The sequence below is a fragment of the Malaya genurostris genome, chromosome 3 (genome assembly GCF_030247185.1).
Source record: "Malaya genurostris strain Urasoe2022 chromosome 3, Malgen_1.1, whole genome shotgun sequence".
Taxonomy (NCBI): domain Eukaryota; kingdom Metazoa; phylum Arthropoda; class Insecta; order Diptera; family Culicidae; genus Malaya; species Malaya genurostris.
Window position 1 is genome coordinate 281,800,028 of NC_080572.1, and position 15,965 is coordinate 281,815,992.

The 15,965-nt window shown below is 38.4% G+C and overlaps 1 protein-coding gene across 1 annotated transcript in view; it reads right to left on the minus strand.

Annotated features, from left to right (window-relative positions):
- LOC131434357 (uncharacterized) overlaps positions 1–15,965 on the minus strand; it is a 289,695-nt gene that overhangs the window by 113,568 nt on the left and 160,162 nt on the right. Inside the window, exon 5 of the mRNA XM_058601025.1 lies at positions 2,044–2,634. Coding sequence (XP_058457008.1) covers positions 2,044–2,634 — 591 coding nt within the window. The remainder of the gene's footprint in view (positions 1–2,043; positions 2,635–15,965) is intronic.

The window sequence follows — 15,965 nt, forward strand, 5'->3', positions numbered from 1 at the left end:
GCGTGTTTTGTGGTGACATGTTTGTTTATATGTCAATAACAGCAATCGATTGGTTTCGGTACGGTTTATCGTTTCAATGATGAGTCGAATTGAATCCGGAAACGCGAAAGAAAATTCTGCACACTTGGTGCTCAGAAAGTGGTGTCACGTACAACGAAATTGCAAAACGGGTGAAAGTGCACCACACCAGTGTCGAAAATATTATCTAGAAGTTCGGTAAGACCCTTTCCATGAAGGATTTGCCCCGATCCGGTAGGAAAACGGGTCCCAGCCAGCCCGGCCGAGACTTAAAAGTGGTTGAGAACATCAGAAAAAACCCATCGGCGTCGACGCGGGATTTGGCCAAGCAGTTCAACACCAGCATCGGGATGATTCAACGGATCAAAGTTCGGAACTCCCTGAAAACGTACAAGAAACAGAAGGTGCCGAAAAAGTCCCTGGTACAGCAAGTTCAGGCGAAAACAAGAGCGCGAAAACTGTATAACCGGATTCTACAGAATAAAGTCGGATGCATCCTGATCGACGACGAAACCTACGCCAAAGAAGACTCTCGAGTGCTGCCCGGACCGCAATATTATACGAAATCGGTGTACCAGGACCTGGACGACGCTGACACCACGGTGGCGATGGAAAAGTTTGGGCAGAAGGTGTTGGTCTGGCAAGCAATTTGTACCTGTGGTTTGCGATCGTCAATTTTCTTCACGAAGGGCACAATTAACGCCAAGGTGTACGAGGAAGAATGTTTGAAGAAGAGAATGCTGCCACTGTACAGAAAGCATAAGGCTCTTTCTCTCTTCTGGCCGGATTTGGCTTCAGCTCACTACGCCAACTCCGTTCTACAGTGGTTATCAAAAAATAATGTACAATTCGTGGAAACGGACATCAACCCACCGAACTGCCCGGATCTTCGGCCAATCGAAAGGTATTGGGCAATTGTCAAGCGGCACTTTCGGAAGGAAGGTACAGTGTCCCAAAACATGCAGGAGCTCAAAAAAAAAAACTGGACAGCTGCCACCAGGAAAGTCACAAAAGTAACTGTGTAGAATTTAATGAAGAATGTCAAGTCCAAAGTGCGAGCGTTTCACAGAAACTAGGATTTTCTTCAATATAATCAGTGAAATGCATAAAAATGTAATTTTTCTAAAATATATCGAAAACTGATGTCAAAATATGTTTTTTTCGCTTTTTTATTCAATAATCTATGTTGCTAACTACTTTACGATACACTCCTTAATCGCGAGGAATATATTATTTATAACAGAGAGCAACCGGAATAAGAAGAGACATAGAAGCCAGTTGTCTGGTCCTGTCCTAGGCACAGACTGTTTTTTTTTGCTTCATCACAAATCTTTGAAAATATGACCTGGCATCCTTGGATTTTTACTTGGTCGCGCGATCCGCAACTGTGACTTAACCCTTATCCAACTACGTTATTGTGTGGTAAAAATTTTTTGTTTCGGTGATTTGCCATAAGTTTATCAACTGGAACACCCGGATTTACTATTTTAAATATACTTACGGTTTCTCATATCAGTCTAACCGAATTATACCATAGAAACAATATTACTTCGTTGAATTTACTAACGTTAAATTTGTTGAGGAATTGCGTTAACCTGCCTAGTTTTTAGTACATGAAAGCCACTCACAATTCTTACTAATTCCAATTAGTGCTTCGGAACTGTGAATGTGCACAATGAACGAAGAGTGTGGAAAAGCATTTTCATGTGTCCAATGTTTTTTTGTTAATAACTCAGCTGATTTAGAGAAATGAAGCTTAGAAAAATGTCTGGTTTTGTTGAACACCGTGTCGACTAACAATAAATTAAAACAGAAAATAAGTTCAGGAAACAAAAAGAAAACAAGAAACGATAGTAAAAACACTAAAATCCTAGAGTAACACAAAACAATTATAATGTACAAATAGGTAATAGAAAAAAGAGCGCTTAGTTGGTGCAACGACACTCTATATATGAACCCACCGGAGTTTTGCGCGAGCGCAGCGGAGAGACGGAATATTTGGCCAAGCGATTTTCAGTTATGTACCTTTCTCGGGCCGTACCCGTACCCGTACCCAGCGGTGTGCGACTGCTGATGGTACGGAGCCGGTTCCGGTTGAAAGGGCGGTGGGACGTACTGCTGTTGTTGTTGTTGTTGTTGTTGTTGTTGTTGCTGTCGTTGCTGCTGGGACACCGGATTGTACACTGGGACCGGTGAATTTACGTGAGCCCAACCGCGTGGACTGTGACCACCACCAATGATCTGGGGTGAACGAGGTGAGGGCAACGAAGCGGTTGAAGGCGACGAATAACGATTATGCTGGGGTTGTTGTTGTTGTTGATAATATTGTTGTTGTTGATGATGTTGCTGCGGGTGTTGTTGATAATACGGAGCACTAACCGGACGAGCTGGTTGCAGTTGTTGCGGAGTAGTTTGCTGCTTCGAAGGCAGAACCGCACGACCTCCGCTGAAGGCTACAGTCGACGAACCACCCAATGGGGACACGGCACGGCGCTGAGGCCCGGCCTGCTGTGGTGCTGACAGAGTATGGGGTGATGATGGCGGGTAGCTCGGTGGATACTTGAGCTGATGGACCGGTGACTTCGGGGTTTGGGCCGGCGAGGTGTGGGATGTGGCCTGGCGGTTCAAGGATGATTTGATTGCGATTGATGACAGATACGCGATGGTTTTTTTTTATATATTGATGATGTGGAAAGATGAACGCAAAGCATATTTCGTGTTTTTTTTTTCAAAAGAAGAGAAAAGAAGAAAAATTAATTAAAAACGATGATTTTTCTGTTTGCAGGCGGTGTTTGCAATTGCAGTTTTGTATGTGTGTTTGTATGAAGTAATGCAATCTGCGAAAATTAATAACGAATTCAATTTGCGAACGGTGCCATTCACGTTTGATGGCAGTGAAAGAAAATGTCAAGCTGTTTTTTTATTGAATAACCTATTTCATTTATCTTCTTGGCTGAGAACTACAGTTGATTGAGAACAAGTCACATAAATTGCATGGGTTTATGTCCGTACGAGTTGGAAAATAGTCTCTATCTATAATCTATCTAGGACCAGTTTTATACATTCAAGAAACACGTTACGAATTCCGTTACTTTTCTCTCTTGATTTGACTTGCAACCGACAAACATTTTCCCTCCCGATTCCATGAATTATTATTTCGTACGATGTCTAAGCTGTTAAGCTACTGGTACAAGTATGCCAGATACGAATAAATATCGTATTTTCACCTCAGTGTGGATGTGTGTGAGAGAGAGAGAGAGTGGTGGAAGGGTATGCTGTCTGTCGGAAAATGACTGCTCACATCAACGCACGTTCCAACTTATCCAAACGGAACCCCGATCCTGTGTTTGAAATTTCGGCTTCGATACGGGGAAACTTTCCCCCGGGTTCCGGAATGATTGTGCGGTACACAAAAGTGTTTCCAAGGAAGATTCTAGGTTGAAATTGCTACCCATTATAAGAAAACATTACCCATTAGTAGGCGGTGTTAGCAAAGTTTCCGTGAAGAATTTCGCGGCAAACAAATTATCACATACTCGGTTTGGTTTGGCTTGGCAAAGTGTGTCTGCCATCGAAGGAACCCTTGAGCGACGATGCCTTCCTGTTGCTGTAGCTTGGGAACGTGTGCTGCTGAGCAAGTCTTTGGTGTCTTGCAAAGATCGTAGTAATTTCCTCGTCACTCTGTTTTCGAATTTAGAGTGTGTGTGTGTGTGTGTGTTTTGAAGTTGCTAATGGCAGACTGAATGTATTTTTTTACTTTGAGCACCAGTAAACATCTGCTGTTGACAATTAACCCTAGTACCGTTTGAAAAAAAAATTCGCTGAAAATGAATTTTCCAAAGCCTTGTGAACCGCCTTTGTCAGAAACCGTTGGCGAATAATTACCTTGTTTTCAGTGGTTCGACGTGAGAAACTTTTCTTTTATATAGATTGTTTTCGAGTCAGAGAATGGAGCTTCCTTCGAGCGAAATAACGCTGAAAATCGGGATGTTTTGCTGTGTACAATTTAAAATTTGAATTAATAAACTAACGGGTGGCAACTAAAATTTTGTTTTTTTTTTCGAGGCCTGTATGCTTAACAACAAACGAGCTCTCTCTCCTCTTTCTGCTAGTATTTTCTGTTTTGTTTATGCTTGCTCAGTTTTGCTCAAAATGCCGTCGAAACAAGAAGTATTTCACGAGCTCATTGTAGAGTTCTACGAACTGCACAGAAATCTCGGCAAATAGTATACGGTAGAACATTTTAAGAGCAAAAATTTTGCGGCTTCGATAGTTTACAATATCTTAAGATGCCCAACAACTGCTCGTAAGGAAGGTAGTGCAAGACAAGCCAAAATTACTGACGCAAAAGGACTTAGTTCTCTTTCTCGTGCCTTCAATAACAACGATTCACTGAGACAAAGGGATGCCGCAAAAAAGTTCAACTGTTCTCACCAGTACATCTGCAAAACATTGAAAAGAGTCGGAATAAAGTGCCGAAAGAAGACACGAGCCCCGGGATATACTGACGCACAGAAGTCCCAATGCCGCTGGTCGATTAAAAATTATTCCGGAAAATGTTTCGTTTTGGACGACGAAAGTTATTTTCCTCTTTCGAAGACGCAGATTACCGGAAACGATAGTTCTATTGCACCTCCGAACATAAAATAGAAGTTTGAACAGAAAGTGATGCTGTACATTGCCATTTCCGAGAAAGGTGACTTAGAAATGCCATGGTTCAAGCCATCTGGGTTGGCAATCAATCAAGATGTGTACCAGAACGAATGTTTAAAGAAAATTTTGATCCCGTTTCCTCAAAAACATAATGCTGATGGACAATACGTGTTTTGGCCGGATAAAACGTCATCGCATTACGCCAAAAAAAAAAAAAAAACAATCGTTCCTGAATACCCATTCGATCCCATTTGTACCCAAAAACCACAACACGACAAATCAGCCTCAGCGAAAATTGTAGCTGGTATCACTAGCAATCGAATGATGTGTAAAAATATATAGGTCATCGCTTTGAGATATTTACGATCATTGTAAAAAGTCTCTCCTTTTCTTAGGTCATCTATCTACAGTTTTCATTATAACTTTTTTTTCAGTGCATTTTTTTTCTGTAAGTAGTACCTTTCCAATGGTGAAAAAATTTTAAAGATCGGTTGGCAGACGTCACGCTTTTGTTGACGATTTTTGACTCCCCATCCCCCCTTTGTCACAGAATCAAAGACACCCCACCCCCACCCCCCCCCCCCTATGTCACATGTCACGAATTCAAATTAAATAAAATTCATCTCAATACATTCTCAACATGTATGACAAACCATACAAATATGAGGGAAAAATCGATTTATTACATGCTGACATTAGATTAAAAATATCCCTAAAACTACAAATTCATCGGAATTATTTTATTAATATCCATTATATAATTTAACAAAAGTATTTGGTTGGAATTGATGAAACATTTAAATCATCTGTTTTATTCCTCCTAGGGGTACACAGATATATTATTGTTTTAGGTAAAGAATAATATTTCCTTAGTGTAGCATACAGGGCTGAGAAAATAAAGACCAAAACCTCATCAAAACGAGATCACTGCCGGAGAATCTTTTCAAGATCAGTTGATCAGTGAATTTTAAATCACATCGATCAATATCGGTACTGATCTTCCGTCGCACAATGGGTAGTGATTTTGAGCTAAAATGATTCTTGATTTATGTAAGTTCAATCATTGGATGATTCGATAAGCTTTGATGTTGGTGGAGGAAAATCACATATGATCAAGATAAGACATGACATGATCTATGTCTGAAATCCTTGACCTCTCGCCCTTTTTCAAATGGAGTACAATTGAATAAACTGCATCAGAATCAGATAAGAGAAATTCTTATGATATAGGGGAGAGTGGGGCTACTTGAACCACTTTTTTTGTTAATTGATATATCTTTAAAACTATTTGGGGTAAAACATGTTTCACCTACGGTTAATCAAAACAAACCTTTCTTTCCGATATTCAATGTAATCAATAAATGTAAATTCGCTTTTCGACATAAATAGCAGCTTTTTATAATATTATGTCAGATAGTTCAAGTATCTCCATGCATGGGGATACTTGAACCACCCCATGGGGATAATTGATCCACCTTTGAGGAAAGAATAAAAATATAAAAAATAACTATATGAAAAAAAAATTTGTTATATTTTTGAACGTGTCTCTTTTTTTAAAAAATGAAAAATAAATATTAGATTTATTTAGTATAACGTATGAAATGACTTTGTCTGCCTTTGTTTGAGAATCTGTAGCGGTAGCCTTTGGGAACTCTCGTATGTTTCCTGGAGATTGTCCTAGTAGAAATCCACATTTATTTAGCAAACTATTGCCTTTTTTGGCACTATGGATGCCAACGGAATATTGTCAATGTTAGAGAGCATGTCAGACTGAATTGAATTAATGTTAGAATTCCGACGATGTTCTCGGTTGCTTCTGTTGGTAAATTTACTTCCTAGAAAGTCTGATACAGAAAATGTTTGTGGATTAAAAGGAAAAAATCCTGTCTTTTGAAATCCAGATTTTATATTCGTTGGGGTATTTGCAGTGTCATGCGCAGTACTCACGCATTCTGCAACCTCGTAAATTGTAAATGGTTGCTGCAAAGATCTGCATGCAGAGAATGGTTGTAAGCTGTTTTAAATGAACTGTAAATGAAGTTCTGTCTAATGGTTGCATCTTATTGTGTGGTGGTAAAGTTAAAATTGTAATGCCATTTTTCTTTACTAAAACCAAAAATCCCAATGTACAGGTGGCCTTCGTGGTTTTCGAAATTGAATAATTTCAGATTTGTTTTCAACGCGTTCGAAAATTTAATAAAATGATTCAACACCCCTAAAAACTATTCTGCATTCATGCATCCTGTTCTATTTGCAAGGCCGAGTGTATTCGGCACACTGTTTTTCAACATTTTAGGAATGAAGTTATCCCGTGGAAATACCATCGCATGTGGTAGAAAACCTCCAGCAGCATTGATGAAAGTGGTTCATGTAACCCCACAAATCATTAACAACAAACGTCAGAAGCGTGCACAAATATGTGTGAGGTTAGGTTACCGGTACACCTTATGATCGCAGAAAGGTTTTTAGTCAGTGAAGAAATATCCCTAATGGTTCATGTATCCCCGTGGTTCAACTAACCCCACTCTCCCCTACTATTATCAATACTAGAAAATCAAATTACTGAAAAAATTGTCAGTGCATAACTTAAGGTAAACCGTTTGAAGGCATCTTTTTCTTTTTTACTCATATATAGGCAAAATAGATTAATTTCGCTAATTTACTCGCTCCTCCATGCACTTTTGCTGATCACAACAGAAATGATTTCCTGCATCGTTCATTTTCGAATTTACAAGAAGAAGCTTTTACATCAACAAATACACATTTCCCTATAGAATGTAAACGTTTATTGTGGAGATTTTTTCAGGAAATAGGGCAAAGCAGTAATATAATTAGGTATTTCAAAAATGCGCTCATTGAAAATGGTGGACGTCACATTCCAAAAACCTCACCCCCCTTCCCCCTGTCACAAAAGGTCACGTTTTATGAAACACCCCCCTCCCCCTTGCGGCGTGACGTCTTTTATGGACAGCCCCCAACAACAAAGTTATGACTCGGTAAAGTTGAAGTATTCAATATTTTTTATACGACGTTTATGCCAAAGGAAAGAAAATTGCAAAGCAGATAGGACATATTGGGCGCGTGAAAAGAATTTGGAACGGGAAAAATAAAATTTTCATTGGTTTTTTTTCACCAATCATCCCCTACAATGTTTTTGAATCAAGCTACGAACTTCACAAAATTCGAGGGTGTGAAATTTATTGAGATTCGTTGAAAAACAGCTGAGCTATGACAGCTCAAAGTTACCGTTCCAACTTTTTTTGAGGCTTGGTATCTCACGGCACACTCCCAATCAAAATGGTGTCAATGCAGTCATAAAGGGTGATTTTTTAAGAGCTTGAGAACTTTTTTAAACAATAAAACGCAAAAAATTTGCAAAATCTCATCGGTTCTTTATTTTAAACGTTAGATTGGTACATGACATTTACTTTTTGAAGATAATTTCATTTAAATGTTGACCGCGGCTGCGTCTTAGGTGGTCCATTCGGAAAGTCCAATTTTGGGCAACTTTTTCGAGCATTTCGGCCGGAATAGCCCGAATTTCTTCGGAAATGTTGTCTTCCAAAGCTGGAATAGTTACTGGCTTATTTCTGTAGACTTTAGACTTGACGTAGTCCCACAAAAATAGTCTAAAGGCGTCAAATCGCATGATCTTGGTGGCCAACTTACCGGTCCATTTCTTGAGATGAATTGTTCTCCGAAGTTTTCCCTCAAAATGGCCATAGAATCGCGAGCTGTGTGGCATGTAGCGCCATCTTGTTGAAACCACATGTCAACCAAGTTCAGTTCTTCCATTTTTGGCAACAAAAAGTTTGTTAGCATCGAACGATAGCGATCGCCATTCACTGTAACGTTGCGTCCAACAGCATCTTTGAAAAAATACGGTCCAATGATTCCACCAGCGTACAAACCACACCAAACAGTGCATTTTTCGGGATGCATGGGCAGTTCTTGAACGGCTTCTGGTTGCTCTTCACTCCAAATGCGGCAATTTTGCTTATTTACGTAGCCATTCAACCAGAAATGAGCCTCATCGCTGAACAAAATTTGTCGATAAAAAAGCGGATTTTCCGAATGGACCACCTAAGACGCAGCCGCGGTCAACATTTAAATGAAATTATCTTCAAAAAGTAAATGTCATGTACCAATCTAACGTTTAAAATAAAGAACCGATGAGATTTTGCAAATTTTATGCGTTTTATTGTTTAAAAAAGTTCTCAAGCTCTTAAAAAATCACCCTTTACTTGCGCACCACCAAGTGGCGAGTGCAGTCATTTTTTTTACGGTACCGGAAGAACTCTACAATGGATCTCAATTCTTTTGGTTTAGTATTTTAGTTCGGCACTCTCATGTCCCTTTATTTGTCTTTGGTTGAACGACGTTGAAACTAGGCTCGAAACTGACTTCAAACAATCGGTTTGACAGCAGTTCAGGTGAAAGCTGAATTAAATCATTTTGTAGTTCAATCAAAGTAACCTGGTCTGGTTTAAAACACTCCAACGGTCGCTAATGCGTAGGTGCCACTTCCGGAACGAACGAGAACGAACCCAAGAAACAAAATAAATCACCGACCAATTTAGGAGCGCACTTGTTGATGACAGAATTTTTACTTTACCTGTCACTGTCACCGGCAGGGATTGAAAAATCGTTCGGAAATCCGATACATTTCACCTTTCGGTAACGACTCGGAAACCGGGTCAACCTAAAATATTGCCGTCAAACTGAGTTCGTTTGATGGTTTCCGAAAATAACCTGCGAACAATTATGCACAACACCAAACACCATGATATCATCAGCATCAACCGGATCCGGATCGTGTGACACCTGCACCTACATTGTCCACTTTCAGTCAAAATATTATCACAGATTTTCACTGTCCTCTCAATCCGCCGATTTATCAGGCTGGAACACCAAAACAACAAAAAAAAAATGACCCAACCGAACTCAACCCAACCAGGCAGCAATAAACCAATTTTTGCCTTGCTGTCGTGGTTCCCAATTTAAAAATTAGCCTAATTTACAATAAATTTACCATATCGAAGAGGAATACATAATTAGTTTGTGTAACTTTTCGCCCAGCTGTCGCATCACTAGCCTGGCGGTGAAAGGGCAAAGTTTTTTTTTTGCCCCCTCCTCTGCTCTGCATTTCGGTCATACGCTGGTAAGTGAATTTTTAATTTTATTTCCACGGGTGTGCTACGTGATCCACGGTGGTTCCTGGTTGTTACTCCCATTTGTTTTTTTTTTCTCTGTCCATTTAAATAATTCACTCCAAAATTTGACCGGTTGAGCACAAATGGTTTGATGCATTAATTGCTCAGTCCCAGCCGGACTGGGTTTTTTTATAGTAAAACGAAATGGGACGAGTGTAGCGTGATGGGTAAATCGGTATCTTTCGTGCAGAGCCCACCTGGGTTCGATATAAACCGGATGAAATTTAAGTTCGAATTTTCGAACTTTTGATCGAAGGCTTTTCATCAAGTTCCGGACAAGTGTTGCATCGCATTTTTTGGACGCTTGAACCCAAATTTGTTCCCAGCTGCCTTACCAGTCTTCTTGAAGACTCTCTTCACGATTGCCCAGTAACGTTCGATGGGACGAAGCTGGGGGCAATTTGGTGGATTGATATTTTTCTCAACGAAATGTATACCCTTTTCCGCAAGCCAACTGAGAGTGGTTTTGACATAGTGAGCCGATGCTAAATCAGGCCGAAACAGTGTAGGTGTACTTTGCTTCTTATATAGCAGCAGCTATTTCTTCTGGAGACACTCAGATCGATAGAGTTCTGCATTTATAGTTCCGGTAGAGTAAAAAATGGTTGACTTTAAACCAGGAGTGGAAAAAAGCAATATTTTTGATTCACAGTAAATAAAAATAATCAGTATTATCTTTTCATATTACATAATTATTGTGGATATTAAAATGAATTTTAAAACAAATTATTTTTGATGAGTAAAATTCTGGTTTTACTTTGAATTTAAAAATATCTTCATCGCTATCAGTATCACTGTCTGATTCGGAATCAACATTACAACAAAGTTAGGTTCGTTTAATGCTACTCTGTGTTCATTAAACAGGTTTGAAGTTCTAATGGCTGTCACTCCGGTGATATAATGGTATAAGTGACGTAAACGTCAAAGCTGATTATCACTCAATTCTATCGGATATGGATTATACGATATTAACAATTTTGGCCTCAATGGGTGAGTTTATTTCGTCGGTTACATCGAAATTCCATGGGTCGTGATGTACCTTTGAAATTTATTCAGCCATACCGTCGTGGTGGAGTAATATCATCAATCAAAACAGCTAATAATATTAACCCTTCCACGACCATAAGATCTCCAGGACGAAATATGTCAGTACAAGACAATATTTCAGCTATTGGGGGTGTACATTAAGAGAATATCACTAGAAAAATATAGCAGGGTGCATAAGTTTCCTATGATTTCATGGGAAATATTTTTTCCTGTGATTCTTAGAAATAAATAAAAGAAGAGTTGGGTTTATTATATCGTAAATTAATTTATTGCTTTGATTGCTTTAATTATCAGAATAGTAAAAGAAATAGTTATTTATGGCATTCTACGAAACGATTTCATGTTCCTGTGGACGTTGCACATAACACATTTTTTACGTGTTCTATGCGCTATACTTCATTTTTCACAAACTTTTTTAGTGCAATAAAGATTGATAGTTCTTTTTACTTATTCGTTCAGAAACACATTTTTCGCCATGGAAATAAGTTTTCTTTAACATCCAGTAAAAAACATTGATTTAATAGTAATTGAAAAATCTACAACGATTTTTCTAGAAGGGTAACATGTTTCCCTAGGGCGTTGAGGAGTTAACATACATGCTGCGAATAATAATAATTATAGTAATAAGAAAAGGATATCCAATCTTATTGCTTGCTATGCAGCTGAATAATAGTACCCTATTTAGTTTGAATATCATACACAGAGTGCAGGACTTCGCTACACCAAATCAAACGCACCTTCAAACTTTGAATCTAAGTTCGTGAAAATCGACCGATACCAGTTCCATTTTGGAGGTATAGACCACTGTAATTTTAAATTTCTACATCGTGATTCAAATGAGCGACAACAACAAAAAAAGTTTTCTGCGGCCTAATTCACATATTCAAGTTAATATGAGTAGACATGAATGAAACATATATTTTTAAAGCTTTTTATCAGAAAATCCGTACTGTTTGAATCATAGCAGATTTCAAACAGTGATTGAGCGTTATATGCATAGCTAATAAGCCAAACTTACCGTCGAAACCCTTCAAGTTTTTGCCTTTCTCATATAGAAAGGATATGCAATCACTTGAAAAACCGACCAGTGAAAATTGGCCCGGAGGGCCAAGTGTCATATACCATTCGACTCAGTTCATCGAGCTGAGCAATGTCTGTGTGTGTGTGTGTGTGTGTGTGTGTGTGTGTGTGTGTGTGTGTGTGTGTGTGTGTGTGTGTGTGTGTGTGTGTGTGTGTGTGTGTGTGTGTGTGTGTGTGTGTGTGTGTGTGTGTGTGTGTGTGTGTGTGTGTGTGTGTGTGTGTGTGTGTGTGTGTGTGTGTGTGTGTGTGTGTGTGTGTGTGTGTGTGTGTGTGTGTGTGTGTGTGTGTGTGTGTGTGTGTGTGTGTGTGTGTGTGTGTGTGTGTGTGTGTGTGTGTGTGTGTGTGTGTGTGTGTGTGTGTGTGTGTGTGTGTGTGTGTGTGTGTGTGTGTGTGTGTGTGTGTGTGTGTGTGTGTGTGTGTGTGTGTGTGTGTGTGTGTGTGTGTGTGTGTGTGTGTGTGTGTGTGTGTGTGTGTGTGTGTGTGTGTGTGTGTGTGTGTGTGTGTGTGTGTGTGTGTGTGTGTGTGTGTGTGTGTGTGTGTGTGTGTGTGTGTGTGTGTGTGTGTGTGTGTGTGTGTGTGTGTGTGTGTGTGTGTGTGTGTGTGTGTGTGTGTGTGTGTGTGTGTGTGTGTGTGTGTGTGTGTGTGTGTGTGTGTGTGTGTGTGTGTCAAATAATCTCACTAGGTTTTCTCGGAGATGGCTGAACCGATTTTGACAAACTAGGATTCAAATGAAAGGTCTCGTGGTCCCATACGGAATTCCTGAATTTCATCCGGATCCGACTTCCGGTTCCGGAATTATAGGGTAAAGTGTGTTCAATATTGCACACCGTCACTTAAACCGGCGAAACAAAAAACGTAAAAAATTTTCTAAACTGGTTTCAAAACTACACAAATCGATAGTCATTATCAGTAGGCAACTAAACAAACCGATTCCGGCTATCCTGGTTCCCGGTATCCGGTTCCGGAAGTACCGGAAATAGTGGTCATATATACCAAAATGGATCTCACTCACTTTACTCAGCGATGGTTTGACCGATTTCCACAAACTTAGATTCAAATGAAAGGTCTTCCGATTCTATACGAAATTCCTGAATTTCATCCGGATTCGACTTCCGAATCCTGAGTTATAGGGTGCGTACTAGAAGAGTTTGTGTGTCATGTTAGTTGGTGGCCGTACGAACCGACTTCGATTATACCGGTTCTCGGGTTCCGGTGCCGGAAGTGTCGTTCTCTTAAGGATGGCTTACGCAATCAAAGCACTGTTTTATTATGTATGTTATGCATAAACAATCACTTGGTTTCTTTCAAAAATCGAAGAGAAAATTTTTGAATAGAATACCACAATATTATATGTACATGAGAAAGGCATCATTACACCACTAGGTGGATTAAAACAGGTTTTTATATCGTTTATTTATTTTATTTAACTTTCAATCGGATAACCGGATAAAATCTTAGCCGGTACTTTCAGAGCAAATGTGTTGATTTTTGCATGAAAATTTTCTACGTGTTTCCCTCGGCTGGGGATTTATTCCACATTTTGAATGTTATGTATTTCATCTAACAGATTCAAAATCGTTTGCATTATTAATTAAACGTGCGCGCTTGCTACCTATTATTAAACCTACAAATTGTTTGAGATCATAAAAATTTTCAACACTGGATATTGACGACGAGCCTTTCATTTTAATTTAATTGTATAAAAAATTAAATATTTTCATCTTGATAAATTAAGTTCGGTTGGTGTAAAAAAATTTACCAATTATCGATATTATCAGTTAGGGGTTAGCCAAATTTTGTGCTAGGGCACATAACCGTTTTTATTAGTTTTACGTTTCGTCTTTGACTCACCAGTGCAGAGCAGTTCAAATTGAACTGCTTAGTGCTAAACTCGGGAGTTCAATTTGAACCGCTAAGCAGACGTAAAGTATCATTATACCTGATATTATCAGGTTCGAAAAGTAGTTTAATATGATTGAATTTACTAACGAGATTACTATAATTCATTCTAGATCGTATTTGAATGATTTTTATGTATGGCCACGCCAACAATTTTAAATAAATCCTCAGGTGGTGTTGAGCAAGATCGCACAAGGATTTTCAAGAAGTAGATAAAAAAGCTTTAAAATGATTGAATAGTTACAGATACTTTTTCCCGCTTTTGAAAACCTAATTATTAACAATTGTGCCGTAGGCCAAAAAATGTAGGGTTTAATATGCTTACAAAATTGTATAACTGTTATTAAATTGGAGCACTCGTACCTCGTTCTTGGCTTAATGCGCCGAGAGCGAACGAAGCGTTTTACATTCAGTTCTGCCGCGATACATGAATGTACGAATGAGTTTTTGTGAGAGCAGCTAAAGTTCTTCGTCTGAGCATGGTTGTCTTCTGAGAAAGAGAACAAGTTTGGCTCAGCTCAATAAAAAGAGCGCATAAGGTCTGCTGCTACTCTGTGTAATATACAATTCCCACAATTTAAAAAAACATTATCTCAATTTTAGTTTTGTTACCCATTTTTTTTTATTCACGGTGTTCGGTTTTTTTTTATTCACAATCAGAAATCTTGATTCACATTCTCGTGCGCAAAATGGGCTTATTTCCACCTCTGCTTTAAACAACAGGAACATATTGCTTGAATCTCTAACAGATCAAAGTCACATTTGTAGTGAACCGATTACACATGCTGACTTTGACTCAGATCATCTTCCAGTAACATTCAGACTTTCCAACGAAGCTATAATTAATCCAATTAGTTCTATTTTCAACTATCATAGAGCTAATTGGTTGGATTACAGATCTCACATTGAAAATCATGTGGATCATGAAACTATTTTAGAAAATTCTGCGGACATCGACACAGCAATTGATAATTTGAATCATTATATTATCGAAGCTAGAAATCTTTCAGTTCCCAAAGCTCAAACTAAATTAAATTCTCCTATCATCGATGACAATCTTCAACTGCTCATTCGGTTGAAGAATGTTCGTCGACGACAATATCAACGTTCTCGTGATCCTGCTATGAAAAATATAGTTAAGGATTTACAAAAAGAAATTAAACATAGATTTACTCTTTTGCGAAATGAAAATTTCGCTAAAGAAGTTGAACAAATTAAACCATATTCTAAACTTTTCTGGAAACTTTCTAAGGTTCTTAAGAAACCTCAGAAACCTATTCCTGCTCTCAAGGAAGGAAATCAAATACTTCTTACAAATGGCGAAAAAGCTCAAAAACTTGCTCAGCAGTTCGAGAGTGTCCACAATTTTAATTTGAACGTTGTGAGTCCTATTGAAAATGAAGTCTCACTGAAATATGATCATATTTCAACCCAAGTGTTATCACACGATGACATTATTGAGACGAATTTTGATGAAATTAAATCAATTATTAGAAAACTTAAAAACATGAAGGCTCCTGGTAATGATGGAATTTTTAATATTCTTATTAAAAATCTTCCCGATGTTGCCTTGAGACTCCTGGTTAAAATTTTCAACAAGTGTTTTTCATTAGCTTACTTCCCAAAAAGATGGAAAAACGCTAAATTAATTCCTATCCTCAAACCTGATAAAAACCCAGCAGAAACATCAAGTTATCGACCAATTAGCTTACTTTCTTCTATCAGTAAACTTTTTGAAAAAAATATCTTGTTGAGAATGATGACTCATATAAATGAGAATTCAATTTTTTTACCAGAGCTGTTTGGATTTCGTCATGAACATTCAACTACTCATCAACTTGTCAGAGTAACGAACATGATAAAATCAAATAAATCTTCTGGGTTATCCACTGGAGTTGCTCTTCTAGACATAGAAAAAGCATTCGACAGTGTTTGGCACAAAGGTTTAATAGCAAAAATGTCTGATTTCCAGTTTCCTATTTATTTGATCAAAATGATTCAAAATTATTTAACTGATCGTACTCTTCAGGTTAGCTATCAGAATTGTAAATCTGA